At 44.5% G+C, this 22,385-nt stretch overlaps 1 protein-coding gene across 6 annotated transcripts in view; it reads right to left on the bottom strand.

The window, feature by feature from the left end:
• The window catches only part of SYT7 (synaptotagmin 7), a 752,204-nt gene that overhangs the window by 180,908 nt on the left and 548,911 nt on the right, over nt 1-22,385 (bottom strand). For 4 of the 6 annotated variants that reach the window (XM_073657964.1, XM_073657966.1, XM_073657968.1 and 1 more), the window contains one exon: nt 18,761-18,883. The exons of the other annotated variants lie outside the window; for them this stretch is intronic. In XM_073657964.1, coding sequence (XP_073514065.1) covers nt 18,761-18,883 — 123 coding nt within the window. The remainder of the gene's footprint in view (nt 1-18,760; nt 18,884-22,385) is intronic. 6 annotated transcript variants of the gene reach the window in all.

The following is a 22,385-nucleotide window of genomic DNA, read 5'->3' as shown; positions in this document are numbered from 1 at the left end:
CTGCCAGGCAGGTTGGTGAACACTGCTTGGAAGGGTTTCAGCACTGCTTGCATCTGAGACCTCTGGTCTGCGGATAGCAAGTCGCTTAGCTCTACATCCTCTAGGGACCCGCTGGCCTTCGCTTGGGCGAGCATGTCCAAGAGGGGGTCATCCTCCCCATCCTCGGGCAAGTTGCAGACCGGTAGGACGCAGGTTCCACGTTCTTGATGAGCCTTCATCATATTAACGTGAAACGCCTTCCGCCTACCCCGCTCGTGGTCAAGGGTGATCACGTAGGTGACCGGGTTGAGCTGTTGGTGAATGACATACGGGCCTTCCCAGGCCGCCTGAAGCTTGTCCTTTGGTACGGGGACCAGCACCCACACCTTCTGACCCACCTGGTAGGTCCGTTCTCAGGCGTTCTGGTCGTACCAATGCTTCTGGTCAGCCTGGGCTTGCGCCATGTTGTCATGCACCAACTGCGTCAAGGTCTGCATCTTGTCACGGAAGCGCATGACATACTCCACGATGGACACTCCTGGGGAGCTCGGCTCTTCTTCCCAGAATTCCCTTATCAAACCAAGGGGTCCTCGGACACGCCTGCCATACAGGAGCTCAAAGGGAGAGAACCCCGTTGAGGCCTGTGGAACCTCTCTGTAAGCAAATACAGGTGTGGGAGGTAACGCTCCCAGTCGAGACCCTGGGTCTCAACCAGCATTTTTAACATCTGTTTAAGGGTACCGTTGAATCGCTCACACAAACCATTGGTCTGTGGGTGATATGCGCTCGATACCAAATGCTGCACCTGCATTTTCTTACATAGGGCCTCCATTAAGCGTGACATGAACTGGGTCCCCTGGTCGGTAAGCATCTCCCTGGGAAATCCTACTCGCGAAAAGATGGCCAAGAGGGCGTCCGCCACCTTATCCGCCCTAATTGAGGACAGGGCTACTGCCTCCGGATACCGGGTAGCATAGTCTACCACGGTAAGGATGAATCGTTTTCCAGAGCTGCTGGGTATGGCCAGAGGTCCCACAATGTCCACAGCAATCCTCTGGAAAGGCTCCTCTATCACTGGCAAAGAGATCAGGGGGGCTTTGGGGGCCGGCCCTGACTTTCCCACTCTTTGACACGTGGTACAGGAGCGACAGTAGTTCACCACATCTGTCCTCATTTTGGGCCAATAAAAGTGATGAGACAGCCGGGCCTTGGTTTTGCTGACCCCCAAGTGTCCAGCGAGTGGAATTTCATGGGCGATCCGCAGCAACTCGTCCCTGAATTGATAGGGGACAACCAGCTGTCTTTCCCTCAGCCACTCCTGTTGGGGTGTACAGGGAACTGTCTCCCGGTACAACCTCCCTTGGTCCCACAATACCCTCTCCTTATCTGACTCGGAGATGGGTATCTCAGCGAGGCTCCTTAACGTCTCCAGGCTAGCATCTGAGTGCAGAGCTGCCTGAAACTCCTGGCTGGAGGAAGCCAGAAGTGAGGTTAAGGCCACGTCCTCACTGGGGCCCTCTGGGACCGGCTCTGGGTCCATAACTGATTCTGTTATTCCTCTGTCCGAGGAGGGTCCAGAAGGCAGGGCGTTACTTGCGTTCTGGGCACTCTGACTGCGGGTAACAGCGGCTATATAGGCCGTCTCCCCGGGGAATAACACCGTCTCATTAGCCTGCGAGGCCATGAGAACTACTTCTCCATCATCCTCCATTACCTCAGGCACAGTGCTACGTATGGGGCAGCGACTATCAGCCAGGTCACCATTTGTTGTGACACTGGTCACTGGCACAGCACCACCTGCTTCATGGTCCCCGTGCCTCTTCCCATTACCCTTAGCACTGACCTTTGCTCCGGCTAGGGGATCCTCAGCAACATCACCCCGCAGAGTGACATGGCTGAGTTCTCCGGCACCTTCCAAGACAACAACATCATCATCATGATCATCATCATCATGATCATCATCATCATCACCATCATCCTCATCATCATGATCAGGTAAAGCATTGACATTCACCGTATCAGTATTAACCTTACCAACCGTATCAGATCGGGGAGAGGTGTTAGGGACATAATAAGCAAGCATCCTCCCCAAATCAGTTCCCAACAAAACATTTGCAGGTAGGTTTTTGGATACTCCCACTTCCTTCACCCCACTCCCCGCACCCCAATCAATAAAAACCCGGGCCATGGGCAAGGGGCATCGGACGCCCCCAATCCCGGTGACAGTCAGGGTCTTTCCTGGAATAAGCGCTTCAGGGGACACCAGTTCGGGTCGGATGAGGGTTCGTTCGGCCCCAGTGTCCTTGAGGCCTACAGTGAGAGTGTCCCCCACCCTGACAGACTGAAAGTTTTCACAGGCCCTCCCAACCGGCCCACCCACCAAAAGAACTGAGGCATTAGGCCCTGGAGCCTTGGATGGGGGGTTCTTCCTCTGCTTCTCTGGGCAAGTGGCTCTGAGATGACCAGTCTGGTTGCAGGAATAACACCTGCGGGCATCAGATGCAGGCAGGGCCTTGGTAACGGGAAAAAGGCCTCCGGAAGGTCGGCTGGCAGGGGCAGGGATAGTGGTTGATGGCTTACCCCCTTTCCAGCTGGTGACGACCGGCTTCCGCACCTCTGGTCTCCGGTTGGCCTCGTAGGTGTCTGCGATCTGCGCTGCTTTACTGGCATCAGGTGGCTCCCGATCCATCACGAACTGCCGTACCTCAGTCGGACACAGATGCAGGAACTGGTCTTTCACCATCAGATCCTTTAGCTGCTCAAAGGTGGTCGCTGACAGTCCTTGGATCCAATGCTCAAAGTTGGTTCTGAGCCCGTCTACCACATCGCTGCAGGTGTCATGTGGTCCACGTTGGAGGGTTCTGAATTTTTTCCGGTAAACCTCCGGAGTCAGCTGGTACTTTTTTATCAGGGCCTGCTTGACGGCCTCATAGTCTCCATCCTGCTCTCGAGGGAGGGAAGCAAACACCTCTAAAGCTTTTCCTCGGAGCCCTGGAGTCAAATATCTTGCCCATTGGTCGATGGGCAGCTGATACTGCCTGCAGGCCTTTTCAAAGCCTCGCAGAAATGTGTCCAAGTCCCCATCCTTTTCCATCACAGGGAAGTGCTCAGGACGAGGTTTAAAGCAGCTGGCACTGTTGGACTCACGGGTCTGCGTAGAGGGCAATTCCTTCTGAATCCGGGCTAGCTCCAGCTGGTGTTGTCGGTCAGCTTGTCGCTCAGCAGCCTCTCGGTCAGCTTGGGCTTGTCGCTCAGCAGCCTCTCGGTCAGCTTGTCGCTCAGCCCGCTCCTGGAATTTCAGGATCAGCTGCAGTCGTCCATCATGATCGTCTGTGGCGAGCTCCTCCAAGGCCATCTGCAGGTGGGGGTCCACACTACCCTGGTTGCGGGTATGGCTAGCAATCACCGGTTGGACCCCGGCAGCAGCGCCATCCGGGCCTTGGCTGGCCGCCCCCTCATCAGGGCTCTGCTGTCGGACGGGCTCTGCAGCATCTTGTAACAGTTCAGAAACCATTTGTTCTTTGCTTTTGCCGTGGGGGTCAATGCCTTTGATTATACATATTCCAATAAGAGTGTCCTTTTTCTGCTGGTGATACCAGGACTCCCCAACTACAACCATGATCACCAAAATAAAAATAGAAAAGAAAAAACGAAGAAGGGTAGGGATAGCTGCTACACATACAGTATTGTCTCAGATCTAACAAACACTGAGTTCGATCTTCAAAACTTTTGTGCAAGTTTTTTAGTGAGAGGAATGATTGCTCAAACCAGATCACTAATGTCCTATGATCCCACCGCTTGCCTCCAATTTGTCATGAAAACGACACCCACTTGGGTCAGACCTTGCAGCTCTCTGGCGCCCCCTTATCCTGCTGGTCAAACACGGTATTGACCGAGGATACGCACGGGTGCAGCTGCTCTAATTTATGTCGACTATTGCGGCACGTGATGTGACAGGACGTATATATACCACCAGTTCCTTCCAGGAACGTATATATACCACCGACCAGCCACCCTCAAACCACAATATCACATAAACACTGGTATACTGCCACCACCGATCGCTTAACAGGTGGATCGGGTACCTGGTAGGTAACGTGAATTAGCGGGTGAGGAACGTGTTTGCTCGACATAGGACAAGAAGAAAGAAACTGGTAAATAATTAATGATTTACTCCCAAAGGGGGGCAGTGTTTACAAAATATATACAAGATATTATAAAGGAGACAATTTACATGTATGCATAAACAGTTATTAAAATAAAAGGAATAAGTAATAGCAAAACCTGCTTCACAAGGTGATGGTCTCAGATTCTGTGGGGGGGGCGACTCCCCGGAAATTAGACTTGATTCCTTCACGCAGCGTGTAGTGCATGCGTCTGGCGTCCCTGGTTGGAATGGCTTGAAAAATGGCCGATCTGGTTTTTAGCAAGCAGCCAAAACTCTGGGGAACACCCCTTATTTACCTTACAAAGGGGCTCGGCTTTGCGAGCCCACCCAGCTGCAGAAGACCTAAAAAATCCTTCAGATTCCATATCTTGGTGTGGGGGGGTCCCACATCCAAGAGGGAGACATCATCTTGACCGTCACCAATATTCATGAAGATAGATATTAAATATGAAACCTCTATGACGCTCAGAAGCTCAGAATCCATTATCTCAGTTCCCGGTCATTCCTCAGTTATGCAAGTTATACTATTGTAATGGGAAAAGGTAAGCATTCAAAAAACGTGGTTCCGATGTTTCTGTCAGACCTGTGCGTGATTAAAATTGGCATAAAACGTTTGTACAATTAAACAATGGGATTTTTTGGAGGGATTTTCCGGTTTGTACCAGTGCTTGCCCTGGACTGAGGTTTTATTGCGGGTCATAAAGATTCCTGGTTTGGAGAAAAGCAAAAGTGAGTTCTATGTCTTCTCTTACAAACAGGTAGGGGGTGGGGGTTTTCCTTTTTAAAACATCTCTCATTTTTAAAACTCGGGCAAAAATACCTTTTGCCTGACAGTGTCTTAAAGGGCATTTGTCAGTAGGATCAACCATCATAAGCTGTGCATATGGGCATGTAGGTCATAGGAAGCTGAATAAAATGATACCTTGATATCTGCGATACGATGAATGGTTCCTGAGAAATCCATGTTTTTCAAATATGTAAATGAGATGAAAAGATCTCTGTTCCAGAATGGGATCTTCCCTAGAGATCTTCTCAGCTCATTTACATATTTGAAAAACGTGGATTTCTCAGGAACCATTTATTGGATTACAGATATAAAGGTATCATTTTGTTCAACTTTCTATGACCTGTATGTACATATGTGTCACCCCAGGCCTGGATGCCACAAATATTAAAGGCTGTGTCTGAGAGCAGGAGGGAGGTTCCCTGGTCAGGGACCATTAGCATGCAGCACCTCCTGTCCCAGGCCAGTAGGGGGAGCTGGCTGCCCCTATAAAAGCTGGAACTGGGGCAGGGTTAGGGAGACCAGAACCCACTTCTGAAGTGTCCAGAAGAGTTCTCAGAGAAGAGGGACAGGTCAGCAGCAGCTGAGGAGTCCGTGATGCAGAGGAGAAACTGCAAGCCAGGGACAGAGGCGACGAGAGCCGGTCCTGGCTGAGAGAAGCACACAACCGGACATTGGGGTCCGAGGCTGTCAGGGTTGCAAGCCCAGCAGCAGAGAACCAACCCGCGAGGGATTTCAGGTCTCTTGGCCTAAGAAGCCTGGAGGCTCCGCCACACAGAGGGACCAGTACAGCAAGGAGAAGCAAAAGGTACCCAAGGCCCGAGTCGCAAGCCATACAGGCAAAGTACATGGCCAGCTCAGGGACGTGGGCTATTACACCACGAAGAGGGGGATAGTCAGCAAGGGCAGAGAGAGAACGGTAGGCCTACACACTCACCCTGACCAGTGGGGCTCGCCCGAATGCTCTCAGATACCCAGGTCCACTCCTAACCGGTACTCCTGTTGGGTCAGTAATAACATCTGCAATAAAGACCCTGGACTGTTTGAAGCGGACTCTGAACTCTTACTATCGCAGCCGGCACTATCACCCCCAGCATTCACCTACACTGTCCTGAGGCTACACTCTTCCCGTGGGGAGTTATCCTACCCTTGTGCTGCACACGAACACCAGCCTCAGCGGTCTGCCTCGCAGCGGCGATAATCTCTGACCACAATCCACGGGTGGCGTAGTCGGACATTCCCAAATCTATAAATAGACTGCCACAACATTGGTCTGACCACCCTGAGCCACGGGATCGGGTTGCCACTACTACCCCCAGCATCACACAGAAGCCCGGTTCCGGGTGCCCCACGGCCCAGGGGGCGAGTCACATACAGATGGCTTGGGAGGGTTGTTCCTACTGACAAAATCCCTTTAAATGAATAGCAATCTTTGTACTGTACTGTACTGAGAAATATGTTGATGCTATATAATACACAATAATAAAAAGAAAGAAATGGAAAGGTAATTTCTTCATACAAAATCAGTAGACTCATCTTCTGCTATTACTTACAGTGGAACTCCATCATTGGAGAAGTGCAGTAATGCGGAATTTATATTCCGTCCTCTGCTATCAGCAGCAAACATAGGGCAGAGAGGCTGTGTTATGTGCTTAAGGCTATCACAGCCTCTTCTTTGCTTTCTGCATGTACCGTCCCTAAATTCTGCTTATTTTACCAGGTAAAGCAGTTTGTGAAGGGAGCAATTTAGGTAGTAGAAGTGCATTAAGAAATTGCTGATAATGCAAATTTCAAGGCTGAAACCGTAATTTAGCATAAAGCCATCATTTAGGTTTTATACTCCAGTGAAAAGGGTCATTTTCTTATTTATGTTTCCCTTTACAAACTTGCTGTTTTCTGCTTTCCTGCTGTTTTATTAATAAGCCAAAAATGCTATAAAACAATCCAAAAATGTGCTTTGCAAAAAAAAAAAAAAAGCTGCAGGGGATAGAATATTGAAGAAAACTATATCTGAAACCCACATAGAGCTTTGTGACCTACACAACAAAATGCACATGGTCATCTACAAAGGCCTAAAGGTGAGCAGTCATATTAGCCAAAAGTTTAGCGCAAAGGACAATTTAAACCAAAATGGCCATTAGTTGGATGAAATTTACCAATGAACGATGACCATCATCTTGAAAGAAGTTGGCTAAGAATCCTGCGTTGAGCAAGGGATGGACACGATGACCCTGGAGGTCTCTTCCAACTCTAACATTTTATCATTCTATACGTTTAAAATTTCTCTGATAATCTCTAGACCCAAACACAATCTTTACGTGAAAGAACATTCCCAAAAAGAATGTATAATGTATAACTTGTTTAAACGACAGTAGTAGTCAGCATGGACCAGAATCCGAGTAAATGTGCTCCCATCATTCAGTGAACAATTGTTGGTTCAACCATCAACCTCCTTCCATCCAGTGTGTATGGCCGCTTTTTGTTCCTCACGTTTAGTAATTCCTCGCTGTTTAGCTCATTGGCAAATCATGCGACTACAGAGCAAACTGGAAAAATTGAAGATGTTGACAGAAGGTTGCAATAATGAAATGTGAATTTGGAGCCGATATACAAAGAATGACTTAAAGACTGTTAAAGGCAGCATATATTCATGTATGATGCGTAACTTGTCAAATACGATCATGCAGTCTAATCTACTGTGTAATGTTCAATGTGACTTAGCCTTACAGTTTAGTCACATATGTGATTATCATCGATATAATGTCAGGCAGCTCTTTAAATGGCTTTCAGTGACAGATTCAACTTCACTCGGCAGGCGCAACTTATCTTGACATCTTGAAGTACAACAGTCATCCCTCTAATAATATTCTATCTATCTATGCAAAAAGTACAGAAGCTTCTGGCCCATGTGGAAAAAAGCAACATTTCCACCAAATTACACAAAGCCTTTGTCAAGCTTGACAAAGGCTCGGTGTACTTGAGCCAAAATTTTGCCTTTTTCCACATCGGCCTATAAAAGTCTGTACTCTTTACATTGAATGGTCTATAGAGTGCGCTGAACATTTTTTTTTATTTTCCTATGTAAGCTTGCTGTTGCGTTACAACCTGTGGACTGACACCATTTGCCATTTTTTGTTATGGCTGTACTATCTAATTTTCTGTCTATCTATCTATCTATTTATTATTATTATTATTATTATTTATTATTATAGCGCCATTCATTACATGGCACTTTACTTACATGTGAAAGGGATATACATAGCACAAACAATTACAATAAATTTTGAACAATACAACTCGACGATTGGTACAGGAGGAGCGAGGACCCTGCCCACGAGGGCTTACTATCTACAGGGATGGGTGAGGATACAGTAGGTGAGGGTAGAGCTGGTCGTGCAGCGGTATGGTGGAGTGAGGGTTACTGCAGGATGTAGGCTTGTCTGAAGAGGTGGGTCTTCAGGTTCCTTTTGAAGGTTTCCACGGTAGGCGAGAGTCTGATGTGTTGGGGTAGAGAGTTCCAGAATAGGGGGGATGCACGGGAGAAATCTTGTATACGATTGTGGGAAGAGGAGATAAGAGGGGAGTAGAGAAGGAGATCTTGTGAGGATCGGAGGTTGCGTGCAGGTAAGTACCGGGAGACTAGGTCACAGATGTATGGGAGAGACAGGTTGTGGATGGCTTTTGATGCCATGGTTAGGGTTTTGAACTGGATTCTCTGGGCAATGGGGAGCCAATGAAGGGATTGACAGAGGGGAGAAGCCGGGGAATAGCGTGGGGACAAGTGGATTAGTTGGGCAGCAGAGTTTAGGATAGATTGGAGGGGTGCAAGAGTGGTAGAAGGGAGGCCACAGAGCAAGAGGTTGCAGTAGTCAAGGCGGGAGATGATGAGGGCATGCACCAGTGTTTTTGCAGCTTCTTGGTTGAGGAATGTGCGGATCTAGGAGATGTTATTGATTTGGAGTCGGCAGGAAGTGGAAAGGGCTTGGATATGTGGTTTAAAGGAGAGATTAGAGTCCAGGATTACCCCGAGGCAGCAGGCTTGCAGGACTGGGGAGAATGGGCAGCTATTCACTTTGATGGATAGGTCAGTTGGTGGGGTTGAGCGAGACGGTGGAAAGATGATGAATTCAGTTTTGTCCATGTTAAGTTTTAGAAATCTGTCAGAGAAGAAGGATGACATAGCGGAGAGACATTGTGGGATTTTGGTTAGTAGGGAGGAGATATTGGGTCCAGAGAGGTAGATCTGTGTGTCATCAGCATAGAGGTGATACTGAAAGCCATGGGACTCTATGAGCTGTCCCAGGCCGAAGGTGTAGATGGAGAAGAGCAGGGGTTCTAGAACTGAATCTTGGGGGACACCGACAGATAGGGGCGAGATGAGGAGGTGGTGTGTGAGTGGGAGACACTGAATGTCCTGTCAGTTAAGTATGAGAAGATCCAAGATAGGGCCAAGTTTCTGATGCCAAGAGAAGAGAGAGTCTTCAGTAAGAGGGAATGGTCGACTGTGTCAAAGGCAGATGATATGTCCAGGAGGAGAAGGACAGAGTTGTGTCGCTTGGATTTGGCAGTTAGTAGGTCATTGTTGACTTTAGTCAGGGCAGTTTCAGTGGAGTGATGCGGTAGGAAGCCAGATTGGAGGGAGTCAAAGAGGGAGCAGGAGGAGAGGTCGGAGGATAGTTCAGAATGGACGTGTTGTTCCAGTAGTTTTGAGGCATAAGGGAGATGTGATATGGGGCGATAGCTAGACAGAGAGGATGGGTAAAGGAATGGCTTTTTGAGGATGGGTGTGATCGAGGCATGTTTGAAGCATGAGGGGAAGACACCAGTTGTTAGTGACAGGTTGAAAAGGTGGGTTAGGGTTGGGATGAAGACTGTGGTGAGGTTAGGGATGAGGTGGGAAGGAATTGGGTCAAGTTCGCAGGTGGTGAGGTGTGATTTGGAGAGTAAAGACGAGAGGTGATCGTCCGTAATGGAGGAGAAGCTGGTTTTGGAGGAGGATGGTTGAGTAGTTATGAGGAGGGGTTGTGGGGACTTTAGGAAAAGGCTTTGTCTGATGGAGTCAATCTTCTGCTTGAAGAACGAGGCAAAGTCTTCGGCTGAGATGAGAGGTGAGGGAGGAGGCGCTGGGGGATGGAGGAGAGAATTGAAAGTGTTGAATACCTGTTTAGGGTTGTGAGACAGGGTGGATATGAGAGATGAGAAGGATGTTTGTTTTGCTGTAGTGAGTGTGGACTTGAAGGTAGTAAGAGACTGTTTGAATGCGATGAAGTGCTCGTTGGAGTGGGATTTATCTATCTAAAACAATCAAAAAAGGTAGGTGGCACACAAGATTAAAGTTATCGAAGTGCAGGTAAACTTTTAATCAAGCCATGTGTGTGATGGCAACATTCCGGCTCCACAGAGCCTTTGTCAAGCTGTGGAGCTGAAACATTTCCATCACACACATGTCTTCATTAAAAGTTTACCTGCACTTTTGATAACTTTAATCCTGTGTGCCACATACCTTTTTTAATTTTTGTGTGGTGTGATTGTTGGACTGCAACCTGTAGGCTGGCACCACAAACTATTATTTGGAGCTCGTGTTGCTTTATCTTTTTTCCATCCATCCATCCATCCATCCACTCCATCCCATCCCATCCATGCATCTCCTCCATCCCATCATCCATCCATCCATCCCCTTCATTCCATCCATCCGTCCACTCCATCCCATCATCCATCTATCCATTCCCTTCATCCCATCCATCCATCCATGCCATCCCATCCATGCATCTCCTCCATCCCATCATCCATCCCCTTCATCCCATCCATCCGTCCACTCCATCCCACCATCCATTCCCTTCATCCCATCCATCTACTCCATCCCATCCCATCCATGGATCTCCCCCATCCCATCATCCATCCATCCCCTTCATCCCATCCATCCATCCACTCCATCCCATCCATGCATCTCCTTCATCCCATCATCCATCCATCCATCCCATTCATCCCATCCCATCCATCCATCCCCTCCATCCCATCATCCATCCCCTCCATCCCATCCATTCATTCCCTCCATCCCATCCATCCCCTCCATCCCATCCAACCATCCCCTCCATCTCATCCATCCATCCCCTCCATCTCATCCATTCATCCCCTCCATCCATCCATCAAAGCTATTTCGGAATTCCTATGGAAGCATACTGATTTTTTTCTGTTACATTTTGGATTGAAAAGAAAAAGGGTGGTATGCTTTTTCAGATGCTTAGGAAAGTATAGTACATGAGGCACCTAGCATACAAATCTGTACAGACTCTATGGGCTGCCATACAATCTGCAGTAACATAGTTCTGTGTACATAATACAAATGTAACAACCAAGTGCTCCATGTTTGTAAATATAAGAATTCAAACTTCCTTTCATATAATAGAGAAGAAATGCAACTTGGGGATCCAGGTATAATGCAAACTGTAACAGGACCGCTACTGACCATGTGCCAGTTATACCAATAATATTTATATCTTACTATGGGGCTGTAAGGTCTTTGAGCTGCTCCCTTCAAGCACCAAGACCTCCACTATAGCTATACCCCTGTAATAAGACACATTTATAAAGAACTGTTCTACCCCACACATTATTTATTAACATGCTACAGAAAGACAAGCTAAAATTGTCACACCACCTAGGATGAAACCACATGAAACACTCAACAAATGCAATATGTGAATAGAACCGTTACATTTAAACTCATCCGGTCTCTGCGTTTCGCTCAACCCCAAATGCTGCAAAAAATTGACCAGGAATTTCATACATTTCTCTTCTAGTGTCTATGATTTTCATAAATGGACTCATTGTCCCAATCTTCTGTTTTGTCTCACAGTGTAATAATAATTAATCTATATAAACATACACTGTGTATCCTCTGATGAAGCAATGTTTCCGAAAGCACTGGGCTCTGCCTTTATGATTTCATCGTGTACAGGCTCCGACATCCTGAGCACTCTGCAGGTCATCGATGTCAATATGATCTTTATATGGATAATTAGAAAGGAGCTGCAGGAATGTGCATGGATTCCATAATGTTCTGCATCAAATTCCTCAATCACATAAAGGATTGGAGTAAAGGGGTTACAGCTTTAGCATAATCCTTTGACGCTTCATGCAGAAAATCTCCCAGGATTACAAGCAGGTTTGGTCAACCATGCACATTAATAAGCAATTAGCACTGGAGCTGCAAATAAAATTTAACTCTTATCCTTGAGAACAGAAACTCCAAGGTTTAATGTAAATATGAATTGTAATTTGCGAGGAAATAGAAAATCTACTGACATTATGAAGGTAATTATGATGGAACTAGTAATACATGATTACGTGCAGTAAATATACTGTGGCCAGGTAACAAGTCAGACAGAGGAGAAAAATAACTTGTACCTGCCTTTCTTCACCGACATGTTTGGAAAACTTTCATACCAGTCAGAAAAAGTGTCAGAAAAAAATGTCTGGGACCCTCATAAACAGGGAGCTCATCAAGAACGTCATCAGGCCCAGCCTGTTATCTGTCATTACATAAGTGGGCACCACAAGTCCTCATTGTCTGTATATCCAAGTTGCAGTAATGGAACTTAAATGACAGGCAGTGGAAAGCAATCTAAATGGGATCTAAATTATTGTAAAAAGTTGCTTAGGATTACATGCAAACGCATTTTTAAAATCAAAATGTATTCCCAGAAAATACTTTCAAATGGGAATATTTTAAAGCATTTCTCCTATCAGGATTTTTATCATTTTAATATATTGCAGTCATCATATTATATAGCACTGTGTACTAACTGTTGCTCATTTTGCCTTTCTACCCAGCTAATTCTTCTCTTTTACATTAGCTCTATGATATCATGTGATTAATAACTGACTAGCTGAATCCTTCTAAGCTCTATGTAGAAACAGAAAGTCGCTGCATGAGTCATCAGTCACTGCAAAAGTCCCTGGCATGGGGGAGGAGTAGAGCAGCTAGGTCAGGAGTTGAAGAGGGGGATGATAAATGCAGGGACAAGAGCCTTCCTGTTTCTACAGAGAGCAGAGAAAAGAGAAGAATTAGCTGGGTAGAAAGTCAAATGAGCAATTGTAAGTACACAGTGCTATATAATATGATGATTGCAATATATTGAGAGAATAAAAACTCTTTAATGTTTTAAGACCTGTCAATTGTCATAAATAAGTAATGTTTTTTTAACTGTTGTAAATGCCGCTGTTCTCCTGCTGTTGTTTTTCTTTTGCTCCCGTGCCTCTCCGTTCCGGAGATATGGCCGCTGCATGATATTAGTCTTTTTAGACAAGTAGGCATGGTCATCAAGTCTTCTCTATGAGAGTCTTTTTTTAGGACCACGCCCAGTTGGCTAAAAGACTAGATTTACATACAAGAGAAGTAGAGGCAATATCTCAGGAATGTTGAGGAGCAGAAACAAAAAGTAAAAGTCAGATTCAGGAGAACAGCGGCATTTACACCAGCCAAAAAATGACATATTTATGGTAAGTGACAGGTCCTCTTTAATCTCCCCTAGGTTGTGCTGTGTGATTACCCTGTCTATAAATGTATCTAATGTAACTAATGTACTGATGTATAAGTGTTATTGTTCAAGAGTTTACTTCAAAAATTCTAATGAGGGAGATATTCCGTACTGCTTTACATTTATCAAATCAATCAAGGCAGGGTGCATGGAAAATATATATATTCTGTATGTGTCCGTGTGAGAATTTAATGCCTTGTCTGCTGGTTACTTTTACTGTGCAGAAACCTAAAAAGAACAGATGATGAAAGACTCTCGGCTAGGGCAGGAGAACTGATGGACACCTGCCGTGCCGCTTGCCATGTAGATTGCACTGTTTCTTAGCTACGGGAGCATGATTTGGTCTGTCTTTTACAGAAAGTTCAATAGTTTACAACGGGAAAACATTCTCTCAATAATTTCTGTTCTTATAGGCATATATAGCTGTGTTCACACTTCATTGAGGGTGTTTCTGACAGCAGATTGAAGGCAAGGCTGTCTTAGAACATTTTAAGGTAGGGCATGATTGGCTACAATAAGGAGCCTACCAGGTGGCCTTTGAAGAAAGTCAAGTGGTGCCAACAGGAGATGCAGTGGCATGACACTTCTCCAGTATGGTTGCCTTTCGTTCTCGAGATCAGCAGGGGTCACCTTGTTAGACATCTCACATTGATGGAATGCCATGAATGTTTGTTCAGAGTTGACCCCTTTAATTGATTAAGTAGTGACCTGATGATCTTTGTACTATCGATCTATGAAACTCTGGAAACTGCTTAGGTATGGATTTATGGAGTATTAGGACCTTCCACAGTCATTAACCAAAATTTGTCTTTCCCAAATGAGGTAGCAGTCATCAATAACTTAAAGGAAATCTTTAGCCAGCAAATAGCCTTTAGAAAAGTCTTTAGATGTACAGATACTAGAAATATTTACAACTCGCTAAGATGCTTAATTTAAGAAAGTCGGACCTATCTCAAGATATCAGAGTTGGTCCCAGAAGCTTATTTCTGGCTTGGGTCGAAACAGGAGAGAGTTTCCTTCCTGAGCCAGTGAGGTGTGTGAAGCAGACTGGCGGACTGTTCACTTCAATAGCTAAACCAGCCCTTTTCTTTGCACCCTCACCGTGACAAGGAAGAGGGCTGGCTTAGCTGATGAAATGAGCCAGTCAGCCAGCTCTCTGTGCACATTAACGGTCACGTTATGACACAGAAAGCTTTACCCTGTGTTGATCCCATGCCATAAGTTGAGCTGACATAACCTTGAATCATTGGTGATATATTGCAATTGGGGCACTGTTCTTAATGCAATTTAATTAGTGAGGTATATATTTCTGTTTTAAACACATCTAAAAGATATTTTTTTTCTAGCTGGCCAACTATTTTTACAAGTAAAAGGGTTGTCTACTATTTCGATACTGGTGACCTATTCGAAAGGCACCATACACATTAGATACATCATCGGAGTTTGCTGAATTCGTTGGGATAGGCTGACTATCTAATGTGTATGAGGTCCTCCAGATTAGGAGGAGAGAATGATCCATTCGTTGGATTTTCAATGGATAATCCTTTTGTACTTTCTTTAGATAAGATACTGCCAGAAGAGTGTGACAGGGGGAATCTCATGGAGAGTAAAAGAAGGATTGGTTGAACTAAGCATTCTTGTGTATAGGGGAATTGGGAGAGATAACTGTTGACCAAACTATCGGTGGTCAACAACTATTGTTTGGGAAACGGACAGTTTTAGGATAGGTCATTAATATCAGATCAGTGGGGTCCCACACCAGTGCCAGATTACAAATTAGGCACAATAGGCTCCAACCTATAAGTACCACGTCTTTTAGGGGTCCCGTGCAACAACTAAAAAATAATATTGATTTGATACTGAATAAAATATATAATTAGTGTGTCAACCAAGCTGGATGAAATTGGAGGCTAGCCAGACCACCGAAGGTCCGACCTTAACATTACAACTAGTTGTAGTGAAATGATCTTTTGGCTGTTGACGTGTATATTCAAGAATTCATGCGAAGTAGAGGAGGGGCATCTATGCGATCAAGTTTGGCAAATGGGTGATTGTACAGGACGAAGAGTGGGAGTGGAGGAGAGGGAAGTTCCTGTGAGTTCTCGCCGACTCTAGATCATAATAGAAAATTCATGAGTAGAAGCTTTGGGAACATGGATGAGTATATATAGGTAGGTCTTCACCGGAGATCAATTACATTTTCTTGGTTATAATGAAGGTTTTTTTGTTCTGTTTGATAACATTTCATTGGTGCATTAAAATTGTTATTAAATGTAAAAACATAATTAGGAAATAATTTGTTGGTTGTTGGTGGACAAGATTTCGACTGCCTAAGGACCTTCACAGGCACTGCCCAACACTCCCACCGATCAGATGTTATCAACCGGATGTAAAACTGTACAGAGTACTATTTAGTGACCATTTCCAAGAACTGTATAGATAATGTCATAGATAATTCATTACAAAGTAGACAGATGACGCAAACCAAGTGACCGAAGGGTGAGACAACATAAGTCAAGAAATGATATTGTTGTCATTGACAAGTTCTAGCTGCGGATTTCTCTACAAACGGCACAGAACAGTAAAGTCATTAACTAGATTTAAATATAGATGAGATGATGTTAACAAGTGATGGTATCTTAAGCTACAATTAAAAGATGGAGTAATTGAGGTGACGGATCAAGAGAATTCATTGCTATTTAAGGGGTAAACAAGCAGTTTTTTTTACATTGACGTTTAATTTTCCATTTTCTCACAGGGGATTATGTTTCTCTCACTACTGGAAAATCATAATTTAGAAAGCAGCAGATTGTAATACACCAGGGTTTCTGGGTGTCATCTCTCTTCATTCATGTTGGGGCCTTCATTTACAAGGCAACACATTTATGAGGAGGTCTCAAGTATTTTTATACCTTGGTAAATATACCTAGTTGTATGAATCTTCATTAAATTGACTGTCACAACATCATCAGCAGATATTGAAAAACTGTGAAAATTACCACCCACATTTCGATGGGGAATCAAGACCGAAATACGTCATGTTCCTCACTCCGACGGACTTCTAGATGGAGCCCTTGCTTTCTTTTCATGGTTTTATATTTGGAAGATCTGCGTGACAGACTGTGGTTCAATGACAGCATTAACGTGTTAATATATGTAGCGCGGTATAGGAAGAATAAAAATAACCCCGGAGTGAAAATTGGACCACTTAATTAACACTGTGCTAACTTTGTGAAGCGATTCCAGCCCAAATGTCTGAATTTCTTTTCACACTTCTCAGTCGGGGAATATTTAACTAGAGAGTTCCCATTTATGGGGTCTTTGTGCCTGTGATCCTATTTTTCTAGGCACGGACTGAAAGCGATGATGACCTCTTGGTCTTGGACGCTTTGGCAGTAATGCTGAGGTGCATGATAGTAAGGAAAATGTTTCCTTCATAAGTGTCAAATCCAATGGAGAAAAAAAATGCTATATTTCTTCATATATGAAATAAATTCCCTTTCAACTTACAACAAAGGGAAAGATTGAATAGAAGCACCGACAAAGAAATAAGCCTGGAGTTCATGTCACGGACAAGCCCCCTGGTGTCGTAGACTCTATATTCTGCAGCTCAAGGACAGCGCTACATATAATGATTGTCCAGTTTTACTCACAAGGTAAAAACATATTAACATGTTGTGATTGTTTTATGGGTAATAGCATGCATTGGAATCATAGTGCTTATATGTTTCCCTAAAGCAGCGATCTCCAACCTCTCTTGCCTTAAGAGTCACATTCAGCTCTGGAAAATGTCCGCAAGCCACATCCAGAGTCTCCATTTACTGGTATAATTCAGCCAAAGAATCACATCGAGACCTTGTGGCCCCCTCCCTTATAGGCAGTATACATACACCTGGGGTTCCCACATTGCCCTATTCGGTATTCTTGTACCAAGCATTCCTTCCACTATTTTGCATCCGGCTTCAAGAACCTCTTTAACTAACTGGAAGTATCATCTTTTGTCAGCCTCAAATATTACCCTATTACTCCCACGGCCAGTACATGCGCATTCAGATCTGCTGCTTCTGAACAAGGATAGTCACAAAAGTCATCATGTGGATACTTGCTTTTCATAGTTGTTGGCTTGACCTGGTACTAATGCACCAACCTGGCAGACAGCCGTGAGCCACACATCATGGGCCCACAAGCTACACATCATGGGCCCACAAGCCACACATCATGGGTCCAGGAGCCACATATCATGGGCCCACAAGCCACACATCATGGGTCCAGGAGCCACATATCACGGGCCCATGAGCCAGACATCATGGGCTCACGAGCCACATATTATGAGCTCATGAGTCACATGTCATGGGCCCAGGAGCCACACATCATGGGTCTACTCGTTGCACTTCATGGGTCAAAAATCCACACATCAAGGGGCTCACGAGCCATACATCATGGGCCCACAAGCCACACATCAAGGGCCCAGGAGACACACATCATGGGCTCATGAGCCACACGTCATGAGCTCATGAGCCACACATCATGAGTCACATTTCACGAGCCACACGTCATGTGCCTACTAGTTGCACTTCATGGGTCCAAGATCCACACATCAAGGGGCTTATGAGCCATACATCATGAGCACATGAGCAACACACCATGGGCCCACGAGCTACACGTCATCAGCTCAAGAGCCACACATCATGGGTCCGTGAGCCACATATCATGGGCCAACGAGCCACACGTTATGAGTTCATGAGCCACACATCATGGGTCCGTGAGCCACACATCATGGGTCCGTGAGCCACACATCATGAGTCCGTGAGCCACAGGTTGGGGACCCCTGACCTAAAGTAATATATATGCCTAGAAAGAGACAATATATGACATGGACCACAATATACAGGGCTGATTGATAATAGAAGGCTTTTGTTGCCCTCTATATACATTGAGTAATTTACGAGTCTTCCCCATTCTTCATTTTGCCTCAAAAATGTAAATCTTATGTATAAAATCCAACGATTATACTTCAATTTTGCATAAAAAACACTTTAGCCATAATTTCTTAATTCTCAGTGGATCGACCAGTCGATACCTTGAGATCCAAACTAACGTATATCACAGTCTAGAAGACGCACACATCTGCACACGTGCAAACATGGACACAATATTTGTGATAAGGGATGGGAGGCAAGGACTGTTGACAACAGTGACCACTAGGATAACATATTTCCACACATAACATACAAAATCTCACATTGCAACCCCACACAGGGAGGGCACATTTGCGCTCCCCCCTCCTACCTCTTTTCGCCCTGAGTGTTCTGGTTCTGTTGAGAGCCATTGGTTTGCAGGTCTGGGATATTGGCAAAGTCATCCTGCTCGGAGAGACCCAGCACCAAGGACAGCACCACCATGCGGCCTTCCCTGCCCACAGGTCAAAGGGGAGAGAAAAGAAGGAAGAAGAGAGACACAACATAGAGGCATCAGCAAAGTAAGAACACAGTCAATTGTGAAGATGAAGGACCGTCAGCCTTCATTCCTGAATGTGCGATAGGTTTAGTAAAGGGGAATATAAAAAAGTGGTTACACAAGTCATGCAGGAGGGAGATTTAATGAAAAACACGGAGCAGAATACAGTTCTCATTACATATTATATTTGAGCAATTCTTGAACAGATGAATCATTATCTCGCATGACGGTTTGGAGAACACTTGGGTGAAATAACACCTCTCTAAGGGTTTCCGTTTCTATCTTACTCCTCAAATAAAATTCTCTAGATTTTCTAATTCTAATTTCACATCGCTATTTTTTGCATCTTCCTGTATTTCTAACCCTCTTCCCAATATCATATTTATTTAAGAATGTTGAGGGCAAGACAGTTTTGTTTTCTCAATCTTCCTTTTCCTTAGGAGAGCTAGATGTAAAAGTATATTAAATGTAAAAATGCCCCAGAACTTACATTATATTGATACTTGAGAAGAATAAAATAAGCCTTAGGCTTTCAGCAGCAAAACCTGATCTTTTGCCAAGAGGTTGCTCAGGATTTTTGTTGCTGTTTCCTTACTTTTTTTGGTGCGTTTTTTCAGCGTTTTTTTCACTGTTCTTTTGTCTCTGCAAAAAAAAAAAGCAAAGAACAAAATCCTGAACAAAACAAAAACCATGATGTGTGGATGAGATTTCTGGAATCTCAGACTTTTCTGGTATTGCAAAACGCAGCTGAAAATTTGCATAAAAAATGCATCAAAAAACGCTGAAAAAACCATGATGTGTGAACATAGTTAGGGCCCAGTTAAGACAGGCTGACCATGGCCGTTAAATGATCACCGATCTGCTGCATGAAAGACAATTGGCTGTCATTTAATGGTCTGTTTAGACTGGCTGACCGCCCTTGAATGTGCACAGAATGATCGTTCATAAGATCGTTCTGTGCACTTAGAACATCAAGTTCTTGGCAGAAAGTGTTCTGTTTATACAGGACAATGTGCTGCCAAAAACTATATTTTTTAAAGGTAATCTGTCTGTAGATTTTTGCTATGTAATCTGAGAGCACCATGATGTGGGTGCTGAGAGCCTCATTCCAGTGATGTGTCACTTTATTAGGTTGTGAATTTTTGTTTCAATACAATCAGTGTCTTATCAGCAGGAGATTACCACTACAGGACTAGGTGTCTTGTGCCTCCTAGTCCAATCACACCCCCAGCAGTGATTAGCAGCTTTCTGTCACTATACAATGTACAGAGGGAGCTGCCAATCAGTGGTGTGGGTGGGGTTACACAGGGCTCAGCACTCAGAGCTCTGCTAAATCTGCAACAGAGAAAACTGTGATTATATCACAACTGCGACACAAAGTAAACTAAGTGACACATCGCTGGAATCAGGGTCTCTGTCCCCACATCATGCTACTGTCAGATTACATAGCAAAAACCTGCTGAGAGATTCCCTTTAAGATGACCTCATCCTTAATTATTGGCCAGCTCTGATGTGCCCCTAGATGAGGCAAAATCAAATAAAATTGAATGTATTTAAGTTGGTATTTTTTGTGTATATTTAGACTAGATTTTTGCTTCATGATCAAAGTGTGACTCGATAGACTCCATCCAAATAATGGGGGGGACATGAATTTAAGCCATCATTGATTTTGCGAGCTCAAACATGAAAAATCTACGTCCTTTCACATCCATTATTTTTTACATTTTCCAAGGCCAATCATTTTGTGGCTATCTGTATATGGGCTAATGGTTGTGATATTTTTTCCATTACATTACTCACTCATCTCCTGCCTCATACATTCCTCTACTGTAAAGTCCTTCCCGATTCTGTTTCATTTCATCTTTCTTTCTTTTGTCCGGTCCATTTTCTTTGCTTCCTCTAACCTATCATTCTCCATGTTCCGTAGCTTTTATTCTTTGTTGTTTCTCGGTCCTTGTACCTAATCATAATACTAACCATGAATTATTTCCAGGCCAGAAATGAAACACTTTCCGAGTGTACAGCATACGACAATCACATATCACTGCAGGGGTTCCCATTAACATTGAATGGTAATGCATCAGGTGATATTTGACCCAGTTACATTTCTTCAGATTGCAATGAGGACATATAAGAAAGTTCTGATATAAGGGTAAAACATATCATTTCCAAGGTTGCATGCAGGAGCCCAATATATAACGGCACATTAGTCTTGGCGGCTCTTCAGCCTAACTCACCAACTTTCCCATTTACTACAGTATCAGGGTGGGGAATAACTAGGATGTCTGCAAATATCATCCACAGGGTAATGCCAGCAGCCTAACTATGATGTCACCTCTTAGTAGTAAAAGGGAAGCCATCACCTGAGTCATGCTGCCCAAATCACAGGCAGCATCAATCATATCCTGGCTCCAAGTTTACAGTCAGGTATATTTTATATACTTTAAAGATCTGGCCGAGGATTATAGGCCGGAGAGGAGACTAGTCCGGCAGTGCCTCCGGTCAGCTTCTCTATGCACCGCTCCACCACCTAAAGTGGCGCATTTCAGAGAAAAATATTCCTGGCTGCATTAGAGCAGCCCGGGTCTGATTCATGCTGGTCGTGGCCTGGGCACCATGAATCAGCTGACAGGTTCCTTGTCCCTTCCCTCAGCTCAGTATCAGTACTGGCCTTCATTTCAAGAGGGAGTCTACTTTAGACAATTCAATATTATAAGGAGGGTCCCCTGAAAAATAATCCAATCAGAATAAAAAAAGAATGCATTACGGACACCCTCAACGATCTGATATTGTCGGTGTAGGATCTAGGCAACAAGTGTTCAGTACCCCAACAGCACTATAGGGAAAATACAGCATCACATGAAACTTTTTTCTGTGATTTCTTTTCTTTTATTCATTTTCCATGGAACTGGAACACCACGTTCTGTAAATACTTATAACTAGCATCTCCTGGGAGTTTAAATAAGGCGTGGTACTGCCCAAAGCTGACAGTAGAGAGCTAATTACTAATCAATGTTACGTCACCCACTGTGAATAATGTTGCCAACATCGCATTAAGGCTGTGTGCCCACTATGCGTTTTTTAACCGTTTCCACAGCAGCAATTCCACTGCAGAAACGCTTAAAAAACGTTTGTTAGAAGATCGGCAATGTTCCCCAATGATAATCCGCATGTGCTGTGCACATGCTGTGGGAATTTCCGCTGCGGATTATCATTGTGGAAAAATCCGCAGCACTAGCAATTATTTTGCGGAATCGCGGCGTTTTCGTTGCCATTGACTTGCATTGAATCGCTTAATATCCGCATGACTACATGTGTATATGCAGATATTAAGCGATTCAATGTGCGGATGGTACCCGGGTCTGGAGAAGAGGAGACTCTCTTCCAGAACCGGGTACCATGGTACCTGTAAAAAAAAGAATTAAAATAAAAAAATACATTATACTCACCTTTTGAT

This window comes from Phyllobates terribilis, unplaced genomic scaffold, assembly GCF_046119375.1.
Source record: "Phyllobates terribilis strain yellow unplaced genomic scaffold, ASM4611937v1 Scaffold_13__5_contigs__length_258822181, whole genome shotgun sequence".
NCBI lineage: Eukaryota > Metazoa > Chordata > Amphibia > Anura > Dendrobatidae > Phyllobates > Phyllobates terribilis.
This window is presented reverse-complemented; position numbering and strand designations above follow the sequence as displayed.